Source organism: Trichomycterus rosablanca, chromosome 12 (genome assembly GCF_030014385.1).
Source record: "Trichomycterus rosablanca isolate fTriRos1 chromosome 12, fTriRos1.hap1, whole genome shotgun sequence".
NCBI classification, from domain to species: domain Eukaryota; kingdom Metazoa; phylum Chordata; class Actinopteri; order Siluriformes; family Trichomycteridae; genus Trichomycterus; species Trichomycterus rosablanca.
The window spans coordinates 26,404,558-26,429,343 of NC_085999.1; the positions used below are offsets into that span (position 1 = coordinate 26,404,558).

Below are 24,786 nucleotides of genomic sequence, written 5' to 3' on the forward strand. Positions count from 1 at the left end.
TTAAGCACTAGGCCTGTTATTTAAAACTGTACAGTACTGATGGATGGATGGATGGATGGATGGATGGATGGATGGATAGATAGATAGATAGATAGATAGATAGTGTGTGTGTGTGTGTGTGTTTTCACTAGTTTTGTATGTTGTATGTTTATAGGGATTCAACGCTAGGCATGTTATTCAAAAATGTACAGTAATGTGTGTATGTATATGTTTTTTTTTTTTTTTTAATTAAAGATAGAGTTGTGTGCTTGTGTAGTAAACACTAGAACGTGGTGTGTTTACTCTATTACTCCTTGATTTCACTTCACTAATGTTTTACATGTTGTATGTTTATATGGATTAAACACTATGCCTGATAGTTGAAACTGTACAGTAATGTGTGCATGTATATGTAATTTTTTTAATTAAAGATATAGTTGTGTGCTTGTGTAGTAAACATTAGAACGTGGTGTGTTTACTGTATCACTCCTCGTGTTCACTACACTGTTTTGCATGTTGTATGCTTATAGGGATTAAACACTATGCCTGATAGTTAAAAATATACAGTAATGTGTGTATGTATATGTGATTTTTTTAATTAAAGATAGAGTTGTGTGCTTGTGTGGTAAACACTAGAACGTGGTGTGTTTCACTACACTGTTTTACATGTTGTATGTTCATAGGGATTAAACATTAGGCATGTTATTTAAAACTATACAGTAATGTGTGTATGTATATGTTATTTTTTAAATTAAAGATAGAGTTGTGTGCTTGTGTGGTAAACACTAGAACGTGGTGTGTTTACTGTATCACACCTCGTGTTCACTACACTGTTTTGCATGTTGTGTGTGAGGATGCGCGCGCATCGCTTCTGCGGCTCCGTGCTGCGCGTTTATCGCACAGACTGCTGGGAAACCTGAACCGCTCGGTGGGTTCATGAATGTCCGCCATGTTTTTTGGCGCCTGTGACAGCGGACCGGCCAAGAGAACCAGGTTTGTTGTCGCCATAAGGCGATAGAAATGATTTCCATGGCCGGGTTTCGAGCGCGGAGAAGTGGCTGAGTGGAACTGTTGGGAGAACAGTGGTGTCGGTGGTGTGTTTGAAGAGAAGAGCGGCTGTAATTCGGGCCGGTTCCGTGTTTGCTTTGCTCGCTGTGTTTTTCCCTACAGGAGAATCATGAGTAAACTCTCGTTCCGAGCGCGGGCGCTAGACGCCGCCAAACCTCTACCGGTTTACCGCAATGGAGACATTCCCGACGTTACCGACTGCGTCTCCATCAGCCGTGGTGTGCCGCAGATGCCCACTGGCATGGAGAAAGAGGAGGAAACGGTATGGAAACCATTTATAAGCACATTTCAACGAGGTTCAGGTGTGGAGTGGCCAACCGCTATTCACTATCCATATACGCAAAGTACGTAACAGATGCCATTCACTGCACTCAGTACGTGCCCGTGTTACGCAATCTGCGTAAGACATGAGCAGTAAACAGCGCATTTTAACGTAAATATAGCACACAAAGCGCAAGGTACGCAAGTTCTCATGCGCAAGTCGATACAACGTAAACTACGTCAACACTATACTGTTAATTATACTATTACACACCCACTACTGTAATACTAATAAATACAGTGGGACGGTGGTAGCCTAGTGGGTGGGCGGCACGGTGGCTTAGTGGGTAGCACTGTCGCCTCACAGCAAGAAGGTCCTGGGTTCGATCCCCAGGTGGGACGGTCCGGTTCCTCTCTGTGCGGAGTTTGCATGTTCTCCCCGTGTCTGCTCCGGTTTCCTCCCACAGTCCAAAAACATGCCACCAGGCTAATTGGAAACACTGAATTGTCCTATAGATACCTAGCCGCTAGATGCACAAACCAGTGCATTGCAGTGCCGGTCCCAAGCCCGGATAAAATAGGGGGGGTTGTGTCAGGAAGGGCATCCGGGGTAAACATTGTGCCAAATCAATGCGGATCATGATCCGCCAAGAGCCGACCCCGCAACCAAACGGGACAAAGGCCGAGGACGAAGAAGTGGTAGCCTAGTGGGTAGTGCTTTGGGCTATCAACTGAAAGGTTGAGAGTTCGAATCCCAGCTCTGCCATGCAGCCACTGTTGGGCCCTTGAGCAAGGCCCTTAACCCTCTTAGCTCCAGGGGTGCCGTACAATGACTGACCCTGTGCTCTGACCCCAGATTTCAAACAAGCTGGGATATGCGAAGAAAGAATTTCGTTGTACTGTACATCTGTATATGTATATATGACAAATAAAGGCATTCTGTGTAATTCTACTACACACAAATTACTACTGTAAATCTAATATAATACACACACTATTGTAATACTAATAAATACTGTTCACAAAATACAACTGTAAATCTAATATAATACACACACACTATTGTAATACTAATAAATACTGTTCACAAATTACTACTGTAATTCTAATATACTCTACACAAAATACTACTGTACTTCTAATATAATACACACACACTATTGTAATACTAATAAATACTGTTCACAAATTACTACTGTAATTCTAATATACTCTACACAAAATACTACTGTAAATCTAATATAATACACACACACTATTGTAATACTAATAAATACTGTTCACAAATTACTACTGTAATTCTAATATACTTTACACAAAATACAACTGTACTTCTAATATAATACACACACACTATTGTAATACTAATAAATACTGTTCACAAATTACTACTGTAATTCTAATATACTTTACACAAAATACAACTGTAAATCTAATATAATACACACACACTATTGTAATACTAATAAATACTGTTCACAAATTACTACTGTAATTCTAATATACTTTACACAAAATACTACTGTACTTCTAATATAATACACACACACACTACTGTGATACTAATATACTGCTGTACTACACAGACCATCGCAATAGTAATACTGTATACTACACACAGCATACTACTGTAATTCCAATATACTACACACATCGTACATTATGACCACCTCCTTGTTTCCACACTCACTGTCCATTTTATCAGCTCCACTTACCATATAGGAGCACTTTGTAGTTCTACAATTACTGACTGTAGTCCATCTGTTTCTCTACATACTTCTTTAGCCTGCTTTCACCCTGTTCTTCAATGCTCAGGACCCCCACAGGACCACTACAAAGTAGGATTTATTTAGGTGGTGGATGATTCTCAGCACTGCAGTGACACTGACATGGTGGTGGTGTGTTCGTGTGTGTTGTGCTGGTATGAGTGGATCAGACACAGCAGCGCTGGAGTTTTTAAATACTGTGTCCACTCACTGTCCACTCTATTAGACACTCCTACCTAGTTGGTCCACCTTGTAGATGTAAAGTCAGAGACGATCGCTCATCTATTGCTGCTGTTTGAGTTGGTCATCTTGTAGACCTTCATCAGTGGTCACAGGACGCTGCCCACGGGGCGCTGTTGGCTGGATATATTTTTGGTTGGTGGACTATTCTCAGTCCAGCAGTGACAGTGAGGTGTTTAAAACTCCAGCAGCATTGCTGTGTCATATCCACTCATACCAGCACAACACGCACTAACACACCACCACCATGTCAGTGTCACTGCAGGGCTGAGAATGACCCACCACCCAAATAATACCTACTCTGTGGGGGTCCTGGCAGAGTCCTGACCATTGAGGAACAGCATGAGAGGGGGCTAACAAAGCATGCAGAGTAACAGATGGACTACAGTCAGTAATTGTAGAACTACAAAGTGCTTCTATATGGTAAGTGGAGCCGATAAAATGGACAATGTGTGTAGAAACAAGGAGGTGGTTTTAATGTTATGGCTGATCGGTGTATAATACTAATGTACTATTTTAATACTAATAAATACTACACACACTACTGTAATATTAATATACTACTGTACTACACTGACCACTGCAATACTAATATACTACTACAGAACATACTACTGTAATAGACTACTTTAATACTAATACACCACACACCACAGTAATAGTTCTATACTACACACATTACACACTAATGTATTTCTTACTATACTACACGCCTGATCACACACTAAAGTAATCCTATTATACCACCCACACTACTGTAATCCTGCTGTAATAATTACACACTCATACACACTATACTAATTATTGCCATTATCAATACAAACTGTAATAAATAGCACTTTACATCAGTTAGTTCCTTTACTAGGAGTCCATATGGACTAACTATTACACACTTAGAGCTGCACCTATCAGTTGATAGTGGTTTGAACATTGGACATCATACATCAGGTTGGTTTACAGATGCAACTAATGGTTGTTTTTTATTGAACTCCTATAGGAACACCATCTCCAGAGAGCCATCTGTGCCCAGCAGGTGTTTAGGGAGAAGAAAGACTGCATGGTCATCCCAGTGCCCGAGGTTGAAGGCAAAATCACTTACTATGACCGCCTGTACAAAGAAGACTTTCGCCAGCCCAAACTGCTCATCCATATTCAGCGTGAGTTACTCACTATCTGTCTTTACATGTTTCATCCACCTTGCGTTATCAGAATAAACTTCTGGGAGTCTAATCTGGAGACTTTTCCTAATCTGCATCCACCAGCACTCGGATTTGACAGCGAGCAGCCCGACTACGACATGGATTCAGAAGATGAAACGTTGCTTAACCGACTCAACCGGAAGATGGAGCTTAAACCTCTCCAGTTTGAAATTATGGTAGACCGACTGGAGAAAGCCAGTGCCAACCAGGTAATGAGAATGCATAATGTCATTTAAGAAAAACTGGCGTGTGAAGCTACAAACAGGATTTACGATTGTTCTGGTTGAAACTGGATTGCCTCTGTTTTCTAGCTGGTCACACTGCAGGAAGCCAAGGCGCTGCTGAATGAGGACGACTACCTGTTAAAGTCAGTGTACGACTACTGGGTAAGGAAGAGGAAGAACTGCCGCGGCCCTTCGCTCATTCCACAGATCAAGCAGGAGAAGCGTGATGGCTCCACCAACAACGATGCCTACGTTGCTTTCCGGCGGCGCACAGAGAAGATGCAGACGAGAAAGGTAGGCCTTTCTTAAACGGCATAACACCTTCGAACCCTAGGGCCTGCTTCCAGTGGGTATGAATGGAATCCCTTTGCAGAGCACTTACTGTCAGAAGGCTACCAAACCAGTCCACACTTTTATGTCTAAAGAAAGATGCGCCTTAGGGCTAAACAAAATTTTTTTGTGGCTACTTCTCTGCAGAATCGCAAGAATGACGAGGCGTCGTATGAGAGAATGCTGAAATTAAGGCGAGAATTCAGTCGTGCTGTCACCATCCTAGAGATGATTAAGAAGAGAGAGAAGAGCAAGCGCGAGCTACTGCACCTTACACTGGAGGTGGTGGAGAAAAGGTACATGACTAGAAATGATCCGGGGAGTCCTCAGACATCCATAGGCTTAATCTTACCTCTTAGTACAGTCATGTTGCTGAACAAAGCTGTACACTCAATGGCCAAAAGTTTGTGGACACACCTTTTTATTATTGAGCTCTGGTTTTGAAATGGGGTGTTTGCCAAGCCTATAGTCACGTGAACGCATACTTTTGTCCATGTACTCCATCTTTGGCCAAGTGTGTAACAGACGGGCAGATTTTCTACCAAACATCTAAATATCACATGAATTTCATTTAGCTTTTTCTGATTTGGTGTATACCACTCTGTCCTAGGGCTGGGCGATTTTGCCAAAAAAATAAAAATCTCGATTATTTTTAAATTATTACCGATTCTCGATTACGATTTCGATTTGTTTGTTCTTGTATAATGCAATTGAAAAAAGACTCAAATTTCTTTCTTTCTTTTTTTTTTTTTACATTTTAATTTAAAAGACTGCAGAAGTGCAAAAATAGTAACAGCACCACCAATAATTATCCTTTCAAGGAACTCAAACTTTATAACAATAACTGTATAACAATAATTAACAATAATTAAAACAAAATAGAAATCTTAATTAGCTATATCCTTTATAAGAATAACTCACAAACAACTCACTTTAAATAATGTGCAGCATAACCTCCTTACATTAAGAAAAGTGCAAAACCATGTAAGTTATTTACAGATTTCTTAAAAGGAACACGAGCCTGTTTACTGTTTCCACCACTGAAGTGAGTCTGTTTCAGTATTAGGGCTGCAGCTATCGATTATTTTTGTAATCGAGTATTCTATCGATTATTCCAGCGATTAATCGAGTAATCGGATAAGAAATACTTTTGCTTTAACAAAGAGCAAAAACAAATACATATTAGATTAAATAAGACATGTTTCTTAAACCAAACTGTACATTTGTATTCCTTGCATACAGGACAGTTTAACATTTTTTAAATGCAAAAATAAATCAATTTACTTTTAAAATGTAAACAGGCAACCTGAAACATCAGGTCATCAAGTCATAAATAATAATAAACAAAAATACATGAACATAAGCCTGTAATTTGTGCAACTTTCAAAACTCAAAGTTTCAGCTACAGCTCACGCAGAACATAAAGCTTTAATATTTTGTTGGGAGGTTTTGTGGTGTTTGTAGGGGGATAAAAATCTGTCAGGATTGTGTCTCTAGATGAGGTAGATCTGGTGTGTGTGTGTGTGTGTGTGTGTGTGTGTATGTATGTGTGTGTTTGCCTAAATCTTCATAAAAGCCTGTGGTGGTTGAAACGAAGTAGTCAGTAAACATGAGTAAAGTAAACACGACGCTCTGATGGTGTGGATGTTATACTGAGTTTTAGTTTTATCAGCTTAAAATGATCTCAAACTTTCTGTGGTTTTCTCTGTCCAGTCTCCTCCTGTTCGCTATTTTCTCTCTATATTTTGCAGTCCGCGCTATCAAATCTCGGCTGCGTCCTAAACTGATACGTTCAGTTCGCAGGAGCGGCGAACGTGTCCAAATACGTAGTGTTCATTAAACTGTCCGCAAAAAGAACCCGGATTAAGTCCTGTTAAGTTCTGTTTATGTTTAAGATATTTGGCACGCAGCCCTCAGATTCTTCACGTCACCTGCACACAGCGTTAAACACGCTGCGCAAAAGTGAAAGTCGTCCGTGTAAAACACCGTGAGCTGTATATGGTTGTGCGGATTAAACGATTCCTCGATGCAAAAAATTTTAATCGATGATTTTTTGTAATCGATTTACTCGAGGAATCGTTTCAGCCCTAATCAGTATCTACACTGGGCGGGGGGCATCAAGTAATCACTCAGCTCAGCTTTGATTTTGCCCTCTTGTGATTGGGGGGTGGATGGAGGTCTTAAGATCTGCTTCCAACAATATAGACTACAATTCCCATGCTCCCACGGACTCTCACGTGATTATCACATGTCCCCGGTCAGCCAATCCTGATCGTGCTCATCGGCTCCGGAGTTTTGATTCATTTCAGCTGTGTTCGATTCAGTGAATCTTAATTAAACTCTTCTGATCGTGTTTGCGCTTCTTATTACTGAATCTAACCGTTACCGTGTATGACACTTGTTGTCTTCCGTTTACTGTATTAGTTTTCGCTGATTTTGTACACTGTTTTTGCATTTTTGATATTAAACTTTCCTTGATATATATTCCGCGAGCGTCTGCTCAGTTTCTGCCTCGTGACATGTTAGTATTTTAATTAAAATATAAAGTATGTAAACAATCGCGATTGTCACATTTCTAACATCGGGTGAAAACGGTCACTCCAATTAACCGAATTAACCGTGAAAATCGCCCAGCCCTACTCTGTCCTCTCATTTCCTTTGCATAAGTATGTTTCACTAGATGCTATATTATTATTAGTAGCAAGCTACCCGGCTGCCTTTCATCTGTTACCATAACAACCAAGCTGGCTACAGGAGCTAAAGTGACTACAAATTGAATCTGATGGCTTGTAATTTGCAGTTCTGCCACAATGAGAATCCCGAATTTCCCTGCAGACCGAACATAATCCGTGCTCGACTCTGTTGTTTCGTAGGTACCAGATGAGCGACTTCGGAGGAGACATTCTGAGTGAGGTCTCGGCGTCTCTCTCAGAAAAGCAGGTCTACCAAACTCCTATATGTCTACCCAACGGAAACAGGCATAAAACAGAACACAAAATTAAGGTAAAGGAGTAGATGGTGCATTCCTGCCTGGTTGTTGCTCAGTACCAATGTCATGTAGAGGTAGAATGAGGATTCGGTAGATCATGAAGCTTTGGAATCGTGCATGCATTTAACCTACAGCACAACGCTAACAAGCATAGCATATTTTCTATGCACAGAAATGGATTGAGCCAGCTTGAATTACTCTCACTGCACACTAATCCTTCATCTTTCCCCCCCCCATTAGTCCCACAAGTCTGTGCCAAAGCACCACTCGCACCACTTTCCAGTCAAGACCGAATCGCAGTTCAGCTTTCCCCGCATACAGAAAAAAGACAACCGGAGGCTCAAGCTGGAACCACTGCATCAACATGTGGTCACCAAAGCTGACATTAAGCAGTACGATTTTCACAGCTCTGGGGAGGAGGAGAACCTACTGGTGAGTGTGTGCTGACCAATTCAGTCCTGGTCTGGTTGAATGTATTTTTGTTGATGAACACGTGTAATCACTGATGTCATGTTGCTATTATAAATGCTGATGTTAAACGAATATTCCTTGCTTCCTTTTTTTCCTCCTCGCCAGTCTCCGTCATCCGAGCCGGATGAGGAGAACGACCCAGACGGAGGCTTTGTTTTTAGACGGAAAGCTGGCTGTCATTACCTTGCTGTGAGTAGCTTGTTTTACTGTGTAATGCCCATCAGTGATTGGTTTGGTGCTGTAAAGTTAAAAAGAACATTTCTTTCTGTTTATAGCCTCTTACACAGCAGAGCTGTGCTCCCGTGCCAGGTCAAGCAGGCCTTGATGCACTGTGTAGGCGGAACTCCCTCACAGCTTTGTCTGTGCCACGCCGCTGCATAGGGGTGATACGCAGACGACTGGGCCGTGGTGGCAGGTGAGCCTCTTATACAATTACCTGCCATCTACTTTCTTTTTTTATCCACAAGAGGTGTTACATACAGTATCTAAAGATTATTGCTTTTATTTGTCACTTTATTAATGTACATGTTTACAGTGAGAAAATATTGTACCACATGAATCATGGTGCATCACAAGACAATATGAGGTCTGTGTTGTCACATTATTTGTAGATTAGGGGCCGTATTCACAAAGCTTCTAAGAATCCTTTCTGAGAGCTTTTAACTGGTTTTCACCAGTTATAGCATTTGATTCTACAATACTGCCACTGATGTGGTATGAGTGTTTCTCTTCATCATTGGCAACTGTCAACTTCTCTTTTATTTTTGTCGTATGTAGTCATGTTTACTCTTATCTGATCCCATTCGCCTGAATTAATGTTCACAAAATTGCAAGATGCATCTGGCATTCTTCACAATAAGAGAGACTTCATCACAGGTCATGTGACAAAGGATAACCTTTAAGCCTTTCCTCAGGTCTTGAAAAAGCACAGAGGATGAGGAGATCGTACTTGCCTTTTATCCCTTCCAAGGCCTTGGTGATCAGTTAGATTCAGTAGGAAGTTATTTTCATTAACTGATTTGCATTTATAGGCCTTGACAATAAATACAATGTATGAACTGCTTTGCTGTCTTTGTTTGGATTGCCCGATACCGAGCAACTATCGTTCCCAGCCCTTCTCGGGCTGCCTCTGTATTGTGGACAAAGTTTTCTCACTTTCAGAGCAGATCTAACTGCAGCTGACATTTTATTGGAATTTCTGGGGTGCATGTTTGCTTTTGCAACCTCGGTTTTTGTCATATGTTCCTTTACCAGTTGCTTAAGTGTAGGGCTTATTTCTTACTGGTAGCCATCTGTAAGGGATAAAAAGGATCAAAATGAAGGGGTTTAAACCAGGTGGGCTTACACTGACATTGATCCAGAACAACTAATGCTGTTTGGTCCAGGGCACCACCATAACCCCCTTCGTCCAGGTTAAGCCCACATGCACCGCCACATCAGCCTGGAAAAGTGGGGCTCACCTTGTCATATATCTGGGACAACAAAGGCTATCTAAACTGGGGCACAGCCACATCAGGCCTGAAAAGTGGGGCCACCACCATAACAACCACTCACTCATGCCTTAGCCAGTTTTAGCGTCAGGCACTGTACAAACAAACAGGCTAAGTGCTGTCAAGCATGGCAAACAAACTGTGTTTTAGTGCTAACAAACCAACTTTTTTAGCACGCTTTTCAGCTTCGTTTTTAGGGTCCTGAAGCAGAGACAACTAAGCCTGTTTTGAACTTCACTCAAAGAGATGCAGCCACTTTTCTTCCTGCTACTTCTCTGTTGTGTGATGTTGCGCTTGGTATCTGTCATTTCCATATCACACAACCATGTGAGTGTGAGCTTTCACTGGCAGTTAACTGAGAACAGGTGGCATTTCAGTCAGGCACAATTCAGTGCAACAATAGGAGGATTTTATGATAAAATGGGTGTTTTAAGACCGGGGACGTGACGACGCTCTTAATTATGATATATTATAATTCTAAATTACCCTAATCAAACACACACATTTACTTGCTTTCTTTATAGTTCATTATAGTTAATTTACCATGCTGGTAATTTTTTACTTAAAATATGTTATATTAATTGGAGAAAAGTGTTTCAGCTCTTTTCTGTTACTCTGATTGCTGCAAGGTGTGAATGTCCAGTGGAAGTGATATGAACTGAGACATAATACGTGGTTCTGAAATTGCTGTGGTTGTGTGATCACTCTGCTAATGGAAGGTTGTGACAGACCCAAGTTATTACTGCTGCACTGTTGCATTTTCACATTTGCCAAGTATCTTAGAGTTTTGATGACTTTCATTTCTGGCATTATTTTTGTGCTGGGTAGGAGATGTGAACAAGCTCTGTAATAAGCTCCACAAACCACCACAAACATTCCTGCACAATCTAATCTGTAGTGTTTTATTAATTCACTGTTATTTAGTATTTGGAGCTAATTTCTTCTACATCTTTGTCTTTCTGTTATTTTCTGCACTGCTTAGGAAATTAAGGGTTAAAGGGTTAAATGCTTTATGAATGACTTTCTTTACTAGGATCTGTTCTTAACTTGAAGGTGGAATTCTTGGGAATCATCCACAAAGATCCACAAAGTTCCTAGAATATTGTCACTAGGAGCAATAAGCAGACCCAAACATATTTCTGATAATAAACATAAAACGACACAAATATGTGTTTAACATGGCATCAAAATTCAAATAAACAAACAAAAACACTAGGAGCAATCTTTGCACTAGAAATCTTTATGAATATGGCATTAGTAGATTTCAGGTACATTTGGTGACTAAAATCCAGCATAAAGCCATGCAGTCTCCATAGACGATCATTTATTATGAAAAAAGCACAAAGCATCTGGTGTACAGGAGCTTGCCTGGCCAGCACAGAGTCCCAACCTTAACCACATGAAACACATCAGGGATTAATTGGAAAGTTACCCTACTAAGTAAACAGTAGTAAATTCTTGTAGTCATGTTCTAAAATCTAAAGAAACATCAGTTTGATTTCTTTATCCGAATGCTCATATTTGAACTGTTCCTGTTCTATGCTGCGGTAGGGTACTGCTGGACCGGACCTCAACCGACCTGGACAGAGTCCTCAGCCACATAGACCCCGACACGTCCTGCCCTCCTTTTGAACCCCCGGTGCTCATGGACACCCAGACAAACACGCACAGTCCTGCATCATCCAGGGAAAAACCTCAACGCTCACTGACTGAGCTGCTCAGCGACATCCAAGCCTGCAGATGGAGATACTACCGTCCACGACTGCTCCAAAGCGAAAGGAGAGAAAGTCGGACGGATCTGAATAACAGGAGAGAAGGAGCGATGACCAACGGTTTAAAGAAAAGTGGTTCGGGTGGGTTTTATTAGTTTATTAGTTAGTGTTTTGGATTAGGTGTGATGTAATGAAATTGCCATTCATTCATCTTAATTTAAAAAAAAATACAGTTGAGTCCATGGAATGAATTAGTCCATTCCACAATCATGATCTGCATGCTACAGGTTTTCACTCTGACCAGGCTGCATGTAGTGTGTTCTTGCAGAGGTGTTGCATAAATATTGCATCATGGCACATTTAAACGAAAGGTTTTAGTATGATGCTTGAGTTCCCAGCAATTATCTAGAAACCTCCTCCTGGCATTTGCAAAACTGGAAAGCTGTTTTATAATCTGTTCTTTTAGGGAAGCGTAGGAGGGAGTCAACATACATATTAGATCAACCAAATCAGGCAGTGGTAACTCGATGGCTATGGTACTGGATTAGTATTCAGAAGGTTGCTGGTTAAAACCCCACAACCACCACATTTCCACTGTTGGGCCCCTGAGCAAGGACCTTAACCTTTAATTGCTTGGGTTGTACATGGTAACATTTGTAAGTCACGTTGGATAAAAGTCTGCTAAATGCCATTAATGTAAATGAATCACTGGGTCTGTATGTAGACGCCCGACTGGTCGATAACACCTCTGGGGATTCGAACCCTAGACTTCAATTCATATTGCATCTGAAGGGCATTGCCAACATTACAAATCAGCTTTTGTTTAATGGACCACAAGTAAGGGACACAATTAATCGGCCAGGTTGTAGTAGAAGCTTGATGCAAAGTGGTCATGCAGGCATCCATCTCTAGTTGGAGAAAGCTTTAATGTAGACCATTTGTGAACCAAATATCTGTTTTTCTGTATAGGGATAACAGAGGAGCAGTTTCAATCCCACCAGCAGCAGTTGGCTCAGATGCGACAGCAGCAATTGGCCCAGCTTCAGCAGAAACAAGGCCTGCAGCAGAACTCACTGTCTGAACAGTTACACTCACAAGTAAGCTGTAGTTTAATATATGAGGTTATGATACAGTGGGGGAAAAAGTATTTGATCCCCTGCTGATTTTGTAAGTTTACCCCCTTACAGAGACTTGAACAGTCTATAATTTTTATGGAAGGTTCTTGGTGACTGTGCTCCCAGCTCCCTTGAGATCATTGACAAGCTCCTCCCGTGTAATTCTGGGCTGACCTCACCTTTCTCAGAATCATTCTTACCCCACCAGGTGAGATCTTGCATGGAGCTCCAGAGTGAGGGTGATTGACTGTGATCTTGTATTTCTTCCATTTTCGAATTATCGCACCAACAGTGGTCTCTTTCTCACCAAGCTTCTTGCTGATGGTCTTGTAGCCCATTCCAGCCTTGTGCAGGTCTACAATCTTGTCCCTGACGTCCTTTGATAGCTCTTTGGTCTTGCCCATGGTGGTCGAGAGATTTGAATGGAAGAAACTGATTCTGTGACAGGAGTCTTTTATACAGGGACAGGACTAATTTGTGTGCCTTTTGTGCACATAACCGGTCTGTGGGGGTCAGAATTCTTGCTGGTTGGTCGGGGATCAAATACTTATTTCCCTTAATTAAATACAAATTAATTTATAACTTTTATTTAATGTTTTTTTTCTGGATTTTTTGTTGATGTTCTGTCTCTCTCTGTTAAAATAAACCTTCCATAAAAATTATAGACTGTTCAAGTCTTTGTAACGGGGTAAACTTACAAAATCAGCAGGGGATCAAATACTTATTTCCCCCACTGTAATTTAGCCAAAAATGCTGCTAATTTCTTAATTGTAAAATGAAACGTCTGTGTTCTGTAGAAAGTGCCCCCGTCTGATTGCCTGTCCAAGACGTTAGATTCAGCCAGCGCCCAGTTTGCAGCCTCTGCCGTGGTCAGTGGGCAAAACAAGGAGCTTAAACTTCACAGCACCGGACTCAACGGCATGCTCCTAAATTCAGGTAGGTGCAGCACCGTTACACCCATGCATTGATTAAAAATCTTGCCAGCTGAGCTTCAGAGTAAACAAACTCATTTTTCATTATGGCAGACTTGGAATTTCTAAACGTCACAGTAAAGCTTCTGTTTTGATTTTAGGTTCCAGACAGAATAAGTTCAGCACTGCCCGCCCCCCTGCCGTACCTCAGTCTGTGCCCCACGTCAGTGCCGTCTCGCCCGCTCGACCTTGTGCCCCCTCGTCGTCTGCGTTAAAACTTGCCAGTGTAGCCAGCAGCAGCCTTGAGCGAGTGCCCAAAGTGACCATTGCCAGGTAGAAAAGGAATTCATCCAATAATGTCTCAATCATTGTTTATTCAATGTCTGTGTGACACCAAGGTGCACTGGTCAGCATTTAATCAATCTTACTAGTACAAATAAGGTGGAAATGACTGAAGAACACAATAAAGCAGAATTGACATTTGATCACAGCAAATGTATCTGGGTGCTCGGATGGCACAGCCAACCATTGCTGGATCTCTAGCTTGTGAGTTTAAATCTCAGCTGTGCTATAGAGCCAGCTGGGCATCCAACAGACACAATTGGTTGTGTCTGTGGGAGGAAGGTCAACAGGGCTTTGCTGCTATTGCGCAAATGTGACCTCTGTTGGCTGGATGATTTCTGTAATTCTATAAAGTGGCAGGTAAAAAGAATCAGCCGGTGACTGCAAGCGTGGTGGAGAGGGTGCATGCTAGTCTGCTGCTCTCCTCGGTCATGGGAATTGCAGCTGGGAATTGGGGGAGAAGTTGCACCGAAAACCCCACAAAGCCAGACTGGAATGTTTACATTCCTCCTGCCAGTCAATGGGCATGCCCCAAGTGCCTTCTGTATATATGACTATATATGCTGTTGCATCACTCATCATCCAGATCCAATGATTCTCGGTTCTTACATCTCTTTCATCCTTGGCCGTCTTCTGTCCAGAGATAAACATGAACCAGAGAGGCTGGCACTGAACGGAATAGCAGAGACCACTGTGGCCATGGAGGTGACATAGCACCCACTCCGGGGGACACAGATGAGCCGTACGGACCCACATGGACCTATAATCGCATAGCAGCATATTAAACTATTGTCATTTGTGAATATTCTATGTGTACATTTTGTAGAATTGGGAATTATCACTACCTTGTAAAATAGTCTATTTGTACCGTTAGCGTCATTTGTTACTTGAATTCCAGATCTTTTGTCATCATGCTTGTGCACTTAAAAATCCATCCAGTGGCGCAGAACGGAAAGTAACCGAGTGCAACAGTAAATGCAGGGATCATGCATGAGTCCAGGTCTCACATTCTTCTTTTAACTATTTATTTTGCCATGTTTACATTTTTGTATCTCGTACGAATAAATCAGATTTTGTGACAAAACCTGCCATTTCCTGCATAAATATACAGTTTGTCTACCATGTAATTTTTTTAAATGGCATAAAAAGAGCTCAGATTTTTATTTTATTTCAGGCTGTACAATAAAAATATTTTTAGCTGAACATGATGCACTAAATCAAACCAAAAGAAAAATGCCCAAACTTTTCAACTTTTTACCTTAAATAAAAATACACTTTGTAATTAAGACTAGTTTTGACTTTGTGAAACACAGTATTACCTTGCTGACTCACTTTTGATTTGATCGAGGCCTCTACAATATTTGAGGATCAGCATGTTTGTCCTATCCCTTTGTGAAGTGTATTAGTATTGTTTGTTTATTTATAGGCATTTTAACGTCATGTTTTACACACTTTGGTTACATTCATGACGAACAGTAGTTGCTCATTACGCAAGATTAAACAGTTTACAAGTTTAGGATGGGGTCTCTCTCTCTCTCATGACTGGTGCAGTTATGACCTCTGCTGGCTGATTGGTGGCGCCTGCACAGAGATGAGAAAAGAGTGCCGTCGGGGTGTGTCCCTCCGTACACATAGCTAGGCTGCACTGCACTCGTCAAAGTGTAGGTGATAAGATGCATATGGCATGCTGCCCACGTGTCGGAGGGGGCGTGGGTTTGCTTCGTTCTCCTCAACGCGCTAAAAAGGGGAGAAAATGCGTAAACAAAAGTATTAAAGAAACAGTTATGGACAATTTTGTATTTCCAATTCACGTCTTTGGACTGTGGGTGGAAACCCATCCAGACACGGGGAGAACATGCAAACTCCACACAGAAAGGACTCGGGCCGCCCCACCCGGGGATTGAACCCAGGACCTTCTTGCTGTGATGCGACAGTGCTACCCACTGATCCACCGTGCCGCCCCCATTGGTATTGTAATGTCTTTTTACAGGACTTTTTACTAGTATTCTTCAACACAAGACAGGGATCTAATCAGAAAGAATTACAGATCTGCTGAAGGATACAAGTCATTCTTAAAGGTCCTAATCATGCCTTAGAATTTAGTTCGATTCATATCCACATCCACCCTACCCCCCTTTAAACTTTGTCAATAATTTAGAAAGGAAATTTCTTCAAATGGCTACAGCATGAGGGCTGGATTTATGGATCTTGCATTTCCAAGGAGCTTTTAAGTATAAAAATCATTTTTTAATGTTTTGACTGACCAATTTGATTGCAATTTGGAATAATTTATTATATTTGATGCCTGCAACAAACAAAAAAAAGTTCAGGGACAAAATAAGAGTAAAAAGCAGGAGAATTGGTAACAGGTAAGTGAGTCATGATTAGATATAAAAGGAGGATCCACCAAAGTCTGCAAGCAAAAGTGGGTCGTATCCAGTGGCGTAACTAGGAGCTCATGGGCCCCAGTGCAAAAAACAAAATCAGTTTTATTCCATATATATTAGTGTTTGCTATATATTTCCTGTTTGGCTTGCCATAATACATGCGTAATACATAATACATGCGCCAATGGGGGGGCACTGATGTGTGTGGTTGAGTTTATGTCGTGGATGGGCCCCAGTGCACCTGCCCCCACTGTACTGTAGTTACGCCACTGGTCGTATGTCCTCATTGTGTACCAAACAAGAGAATTGTCAATCAGTTCAAAAAGAAAGCAAGGTTGGAAGTTAGGTCCAAAAAGTTAGGTCATCTACCATCTACCGTGCATAATATTGTGAAATGATTCAGGGAATCCAGAGAAATCTCTGTTTAGGGCAGGGCAGACAACCACTGCTGAGTGTCTGCAACCTTCAAGCCCTCAGACGGTATTGCTTGAGAAACAGTAATGCTATTATAATCAATATAGCCAGACAAACAGATCTTTTTAAGGAGTAGTGACAATTCAGTCGATTTGACTTTAATGAAATATTTCAATTAAAAGGGGTTTCATCTAATTAAGCTTGAGTGTGTCTAGTCAAATACACCCAATTATAAATTCAAACGGGTTAATAGGTTTATAGAGTAAGGGGTGATTACTTTTTTCTTCTATTTTATTTATGCATTTTCTCCCAATTTAGAGTAGTCAATTTGTCTTCCGCTGCCGAGGTTATCCCTGATTGCAGTTGGGGTGGGTATATTGCTGCTCACGCCTCCTCCGATCCACGTGCAGCCCTTAGCGGAACCCTTTTTCACCTATGCATTCTGCACAGGCGCCTCTCTAGCTGCTAATCGGGGTCCTTACACAGCGTTTGAAGACCCCACCCACATAGTCCGGCCATCCCCCTAGCAGTGACGTCTGCTGCAGGCACTGCCAATTATGCCCACTAGATGGCGTAGGGGAGTCATGATTGGATGTAAAAGAAGGATACACAAAAGACTTCAAGCAAAGGTGGGTCGTATCTCATTACTGTGTGCCAAACTTTCCAAGAGAATTGTCAATCAGTTCAAAAAGAAAGCAAGGTTGGAAGTACTTTGGGTCTTTTACCATCTACCGTGCATAATATTGTGAAATGATTCAGGGAATCCAGAAAAATCTCAGTCTGTTTAGGGCAAGACAGAAAACCACTGCTGAGTGTCTGTGATCTTCAAACCCTCAGATGGCATTGCTTGCACTTTAATGAAATATTTTAATTAGAAGGGGTTTCTTCTAATTAAGCCTAAGTGTATCTAGTCAAATACACTCAATTATAAATTTAAACTGGTTAGTGGGTTTATATATTAAGGGGTGATTACTTTATTTATGCATTTTCTCCCAATTTTAGCGTAGTCAGTTTGTCTTCCGCTGCTGGGGGATCCCTGATTGCAGTCGAGATGAATATATTGCTGCTCACGCCTCCGATCCGCGTGCAGCCCCACCCACCCAGAAACGTGTCTGCTGCAGGCACTGCCCATTATGCCCACTAGATGGAGCTCAGCCGACCGGTGGCAACGCCGAGTTTCGAACTGAGGAGTTCAGAATCTCGCCACTGGTGTGCTAGTGGAATATCCTGCTGCACCACCTGGGTGCCTAGGGTGATTACTTTTTTACACCTGCAGGTGTCTTAGACACCATAATTGAAAAAAAAAAAAAATTGCATATGCGTTTATCCAAAGTAAATTACAATTAAGACTGAAAACAATGCAAGCAACTTTTGTAACCATTGTGAGCCGGTGATGGGGCTCGAACCAGCAACTGTCAACTAGTCTAGTACCATAACCACTACTCTACCACTGTCCTACTTAATAATATATACAGGGTTAGGGTCAATGCTTCGAAATGCTAAACTAAATATACTGGAAATATTAATTTGGGGAGAACAGTCATGTTTGGCTATATTTAATAGTAAAAATGTTGTGCTTCATAGCTTAATAAAACGTTTTTCTCAATAGCACCATATGAAGAAAATCCAGCAGTGGCAGTGGTACACCTCAACTCTCTTACTGGTCCAATTTTCCTAACGACCATTTATTAATTAATTGACAATATTCCAACATGACTTCTTAAACTGCATCCTCGTTAACTGCACATCATATTCACCAGCAGATGTCACCCAAGTGCAATGTGAACAAAACATGAACTCAATATTCATTTAATTATCAGACAAAAAACTCTCACAGATGAAGACTACAGATAACCAGTTATAAAATATTGCAAGGTATTATCTTTTTATAGACACACACACAAATCATAAGAATAATGTATTTAATTTTATTTTTTCAGTTCAGTGGTTCTCAACCTTGGGTTCAGAATCTTATTTTGAGTGGTTACTCAAACAGATTTGCTTTTAAAATGAATTAACTGGCCAAAAATGCCATTAAGCAAGATAAAAAAAATCAATTTTAAATCAAATAAAGTGAAAGGACACAACCTAGTAAACTGCGTTGTAAAGCTCCCATGTAAAATACAAAGTCAAAACCAAGTAATGGTGTCCCAGGATTTACACAGAATTTTGGTGTAAAAGGAGTCAGTTTTATTCCATTATAACTACCACTGTGGTAGGGTGAGGGCTTACATGTGGCAGATATAATGCTTGAAAAAAAGATACATACTGCTTACTCAGGAGTCCCACCAGATCAGATCAGATCTGAAGCCTAGTGCCAACATAACGGCCATATGCCTTTGTGAGAGGTCGCCTTCACAGTAAACTACCCATAGCTGTAAAGGTTAAGTAAGTAGATAAAAAAAAAACACACGCTAGCGCACCAGAGCTGAAATTTCGAATACATCATATCGAATCTCAGCTCTGCCATCCGGCTGGGCTGAGCGGCCACATGAGCAACGATAGGCTTGTTGTTCATATAGGGGTGGGGTATTAAGCCGGATAGGGACTCCTCGTAACTGATGCACTACGACCTCTGCTGGCTGATTGATGGCATCTGCACAGAGGCAGGGAAGAGTGCAGATCAGATTCACGTATATGCACACGCCTAGTGTGGGTGACAAAATGCATACGACTGCTGCCCACGTGTCGGAGGGGGCGTGGGTTAGCTTAATTCTCCTCAAATCAGAGCGGGGGAAGGCATTAGTGGAGAGGAGGCGTGACGCAATCAGGCAATTGGACGCACGAAAAAGTGGGAAAAAATGCATAAAGAAAAAAAAAAAAATGTAAGGAGATGCATGCTTTTCTTCATAGTTTATAAGTCAGAATTTATTGCATCTGGGCCAGGTGAAACAAAGGTTTACTTCAGTACAGTTTTAGAACTTTCTTTTGCAGAAAAAAAAATCCATAAAGAGTTTTTATGTAATAAATATAATATAATTTTATAAATCATGGCTGTCATCAGATGTAAGTATGTAGTGAAACAATATAATGTATCTCCAGGACCAAGATGCAGAAAAAGAAATCCATAGAGTTTTTATGTAATAAATATAATATAATTTTATAAATCATGGCTGTCATTTTTGGCTTTAGAGCAAGTAGATTCTAAACATGCTGTGAATACAATCTTAGAAATAAAAGGTTTTTACTAAGAACTGTCCTTGTAAGGCATTCAAACTTTTGCATGTCCCACAAATACAATATAAAAAAATGTCCAACAAATAAAAATGGTGTTTTTATAGTTTGCTGCAAAAGCACAGGATTGTTAAAGCAGCCAAAAAAACAGCATCATTTTTTTAGCTTTGGTCAGAAGTGAGCAACAGATGAATAGGGGAATAATTAATTTTTTATGATTAATTATATTTCATTAATGTCATTTTTAAAGGCTGTGTATAGTGACACTACACATAGATGCTCCATGCTGTTAATTCAAGAGGATTTACTGTCATTTCAATCATAAGTATGTAGTGAAACAATATAATGTATCTCCAGGACCAAGATGCATGAATCAAAAACAATGGACTACACAAGATGACTTAAAAAGCAAATGTGCAAACACAGGTGCAAACAGTAGAAACAAATGAACACAGTAACCAAACCAGGACTGTTTGGTTACATTACACATGGTTACATTTGGTTACATTACATTACACATCATTATTAAGGCATTAGGCTAAATATACAGTGTATCACAAAAGTGAGTACACCCCTCACATTTCTGCAAATATTTTATTATATCTTTTCATGGGACAACACTATAGAAATGAAACTGGGATATAATTTAGAGTAGTCAGTGTACAGCTTGTATAGCAGTGTAGATTTACTGTCTTCTGAAAATAACTCAACACACAGCCATTAATGTCTAAAGGGCTGGCAACATAAGTGAGTACACCCCACAGTGAACATGTCCAAATTGTGCCCAAAGTGTCAATATTTTGTGTGACCACCATTATTATCCAGCACTGCCTTAACCCTCCTGGGCATGGAATTCACCAGAGCTGCACAGGTTGCTACTGGAATCCTCTTCCACTCCTCCATGATGACATCACGGAGCTGGTGGATGTTAGACACCTTGAACTCCTCCACCTTCCACTTGAGGATGCGCCACAGGTGCTCAATTGGGTTTAGTCCATCACCTTTACCTTCAGCTTCCTCAGCAAGGCAGTTGTCATCTTGGAGGTTGTGTTTGGGGTCGTTATCCTGTTGGAAAACTGCCATGAGGCCCAGTTTTCGAAGGGAGGGGATCATGCTCTGTTTCAGAATGTCACAGTACATGTTGGAATTCATGTTTCCCTCAATGAACTGCAGCTCCCCAGTGCCAGCAACACTCATGCAGCCCAAGACCATGATGCTACCACCACCATGCTTGACTGTAGGCAAGATACAGTTGTCTTGGTACTTCTCACCAGGGCGCCGCCACACATGCTGGACACCATCTGAGCCAAACAAGTTTATCTTGGTCTCGTCAGACCACAGGGCATTCCAGTAATCCATGTTCTTGGACTGCTTGTCTTCAGCAAACTGTTTGCGGGCTTTCTTGTGCGTCAGCTTCCTTCTGGGATGACGACCATGCAGACCGAGTTGATGCAGTGTGCGGCGTATGGTCTGAGCACTGACAGGCTGACCTCCCACATCTTCAACCTCTGCAGCAATGCTGGCAGCACTGATGTGTCTATTTTTAAAAGCCAACCTCTGGATATGACGCCGAACACATGGACTCAACTTCTTTGGTCGACCCTGGCGAAGCCTGTTCCGAGTGGAACCTGTCCTGGAAAACCGCTGTATGACCTTGGCCACCATGCTGTAGCTCAGTTTCAGGGTGTTAGCAATCTTCTTATAGCCCAGGCCATCTTTGTGGAGAGCAACAATTCTATTTCTCACATCCTCAGAGAGTTCTTTGCCATGAGGTGCCATGTTGAATATCCAGTGGCCAGTATGAGAGAATTGTACCCAAAACACCAAATTTAACAGCCCTGCTCCCCATTTACACCTGGGACCTTGACACATGACACCAGGGAGGGACAACGACACATTTGGGCACAATTTGGACATGTTCACTGTGGGGTGTACTCACTTATGTTGCCAGCTATTTAGACATTAATGGCTGTGTGTTGAGTTATTTTCAGAAGACAGTAAATCTACACTGCTATACAAGCTGTACACTGACTACTCTAAGTTATATCCAAGTTTCATGTCTATAGTGTTGTCCCATGAAAAGATATAATGAAATATTTGCAGAAATGTGAGGGGTGTACTCACTTTTGTGATACACTAACAATATGACGTTTCTCCAGGACCAAGGTGCATGCATCAAAAAACAATGGTGCAAACAAAAAAAAAACCCAAAAAGGTAAAATAAAACAGTAACCAAAAAAGGACTGGGCACACACGACACAGTATATATTATTATGTATGCATATATAAGGACTAGGCAAAGATGTGTGTAACATACTATGACTATTTTATTGAGCAAATAAGCTTGTAACATACACAAACACAGCAGTAAATGAAGTCAATACAATTTTGTAAATGTGCAAAAAATTCCACAAATATGCAGTTGGTGGGTATTACGTTTAAAATGCACAAATGTGCAAAATGTGCTTGTTTATTGTTGCTGTTATTATTATTATTATTATTATTATTAATAGTAATAATGATGCTGAACACATTTGGGTCATTGCTCCTATCCGGGTTTGATTCTCAGTGGTGCTATAGCCAGTCAAGCATCTACATAGTCATGACTGGCTAATCCCTGGGTTTTGGCTGAAGCCCTGCAATAAATTGGGTTTCCCAGTGAAACCTGCTGCTACCCTGACCAGTAATAAAGCGGTTGATAAAAATAAACTGAAAAAAAAACATAATAATAATGCTGATTCATGGATTTACACATTTAAAAGATAATGCGTCTAGTATATAGAGTAAAACACTTATTTCCTGTTTGTCCACAATAGCAGAATGACCAGAATATTTTCCATTGAAAAATGCCAGTAAATGTAAAGAAAAATCCCAACAACACTGCTGCACCTGCTACACTCATACCAGAAAAAACAGACAGTACCATGTCATTACCATGTCATTATTGTTAGTGTCATGGCACTGCTAAGCATGATTCCACCACCCAAATATCATCTAGTTAGTACTGGGGAGTGTGCAAATGAATGGCCATTTTGAGAACAATAGATGGGCCAGTCAGTGGCGTAACTACGGGGGTATGGGGTGTCAGGTGCACCGGGGCCCATGGCAGGGGGGCCCACCACGACATGAACTCAACCACCCCACTTGGCTGCACATATTATGCATGGATTATGGCAAGCCAAACAGAAAATATATAGCAAACACACACATATATATATATGAGATACATATATATGAAATTTTTTGAGGGGGCCCCAAAACATTTTTTTGCACTGGGGCCCATGAGCTCCTAGTTACGCCACTGGCCACAGTCAGTAATTGTATACACACAAAGTTCACCTGTAGTAGGTGTGGGTGATAAAATAATAAATGAATGGACATATATATGTGTACTTAAGAATAATGCTTGGTTGTATTTATTTTATATATTGCTGCGTGTTATCTATGACTCACCTTTAAATGACTCTTTAATGTAAACACTAAATGAGCCGACTCAAAGAACCGACTCGTTTGCGAACCACATCATCTACACAAACACGTACTAGCTTCCAAACGGTTTCCTTAATATTTAAGTCCTCTTACCAAACAAACACATTTTATGTGTAATTTTCACATAATAAAAACAAAAAACCTACCCTGAAATCCACAAATAAATTCTAAATAACAAGCCAAACCAAAAACCAGATACAAGCTCATCACTTTTCTTGGTATTTCTCGTGTTTTCTTTAACGGCAGTCAGCTATAACCGTCTGTATGGAATATAAATACTATATGTACAAACACCGCTAATGAAGACTCAGCAAAGAAACTACAGACTAAATTGGAACTAAACACTCATTTAAAACAATTGAAACAAACAACAGTTAAAGCCTGTGCTATTTAAAATAACACTTCATACATACACGGGCACAGCGACCATTAAATTCAGCCCAAAACTCACTTACTTTAACGTTTCCGACGGTTTTCTGTTGGTCAAATTCCTCAAAGATGTTTTCTAAATCCAAACACTATATTTATGGTACTTTTAATTATTTTAAAGCTTGAACTGAGAACTGTGTTGTTGGTACTAGTACAAAGTAACAGGTACTCACCTCATTACATTTGGATGTGACTCTTGTGGTCACCGGTTAGCTCTGCAAGCTCACCTACAAGTTTTTGTTTAATATATATTTAATATAATAATATATAATATACATATATATTTAATACATTTATAAAAAAAATATATAACATGTATAGGAAATATGTAAAACTGATTTGATCTAGTCTAATTTAATCTATTATTTATTTTACTATTTATTTAGTTCAAAAGACCAAAATACTAAACATTAGAAATAAACACACAAACAGCCTTAATTGTTCTCAAATATGCTTCATTTTATACCATATTTCATTATTCTAAAATTTGCACCCACCAAGCACTTTATTAGGTACACAAATCTGGTATGTGGGGCGATAGTGGTGGGTCATTCTCAGCCCTGCAGTGACACTGACATGGTGGTGGTGTGTTAGTGTGTGTTAGACACAGCAGCGCTGATGGAGTTTTTAAACACCTCACTGTCCCTGCTGGACTGAGAATAGTCCACCAACCTAAAATATCCAGCCAACACCACCCCATGGCCAGCGTCATGTGACCACTGATGAGGGTCTAGAAGATGACCAACTCAAACAGCAGCAATAGATGAGCGATCGTCTCTGACTTTACATCTACAAG

At 40.7% G+C, this 24,786-nt stretch overlaps 1 protein-coding gene and 1 long non-coding RNA gene across 3 annotated transcripts in view; one reads left to right on the forward strand and one right to left on the reverse strand.

Moving 5' to 3' along the window:
* Window positions 1-24,196, reverse strand: part of LOC134323987 (uncharacterized) — a 73,342-nt gene extending 49,146 nt beyond the window's left edge. The window contains exon 1 of the long non-coding RNA XR_010014135.1: window positions 24,164-24,196. This is a non-coding gene — a long non-coding RNA (uncharacterized LOC134323987). The remainder of the gene's footprint in view (window positions 1-24,163) is intronic.
* epc2 (enhancer of polycomb homolog 2 (Drosophila)) lies at window positions 921-15,181 on the forward strand. 2 transcript variants are annotated; one of them, XM_063006197.1, is made up of 14 exons: window positions 921-1,309; window positions 4,312-4,471; window positions 4,577-4,722; window positions 4,825-5,031; window positions 5,215-5,363; window positions 7,941-8,070; window positions 8,297-8,488; window positions 8,633-8,716; window positions 8,803-8,942; window positions 11,569-11,870; window positions 12,699-12,826; window positions 13,642-13,780; window positions 13,917-14,088; window positions 14,739-15,181. In XM_063006197.1, the coding sequence occupies exons 1-14, from the start codon at window positions 1,157-1,159 to the stop codon at window positions 14,809-14,811; spliced, it is 2,175 nt and encodes a 724-aa protein (XP_062862267.1). In that variant the 5' UTR covers window positions 921-1,156; the 3' UTR covers window positions 14,812-15,181. The 2 variants fall into 2 exon arrangements, with proteins under 2 accessions (XP_062862267.1, XP_062862268.1); XM_063006198.1 differs by lacking the exon at window positions 13,917-14,088.
* Window positions 24,197-24,786: the final 590 nt, after the last annotated feature.

Bases quoted from the DNA above. Each gene is read 5' to 3' on its own strand.
- epc2 (XM_063006197.1), top strand. From the start codon at position 1,157: ATGAGTAAACTCTCGTTCCGAGCGCGGGCGCTAGACGCCGCCAAACCT. The intron at 1,310-4,311 runs GTATGGAAACCA...GAACTCCTATAG, and splicing joins TGGAGAAAGAGGAGGAAACG to GAACACCATCTCCAGAGAGC. The intron at 8,717-8,802 runs GTGAGTAGCTTG...TTCTGTTTATAG, and splicing joins CTGGCTGTCATTACCTTGCT to CCTCTTACACAGCAGAGCTG.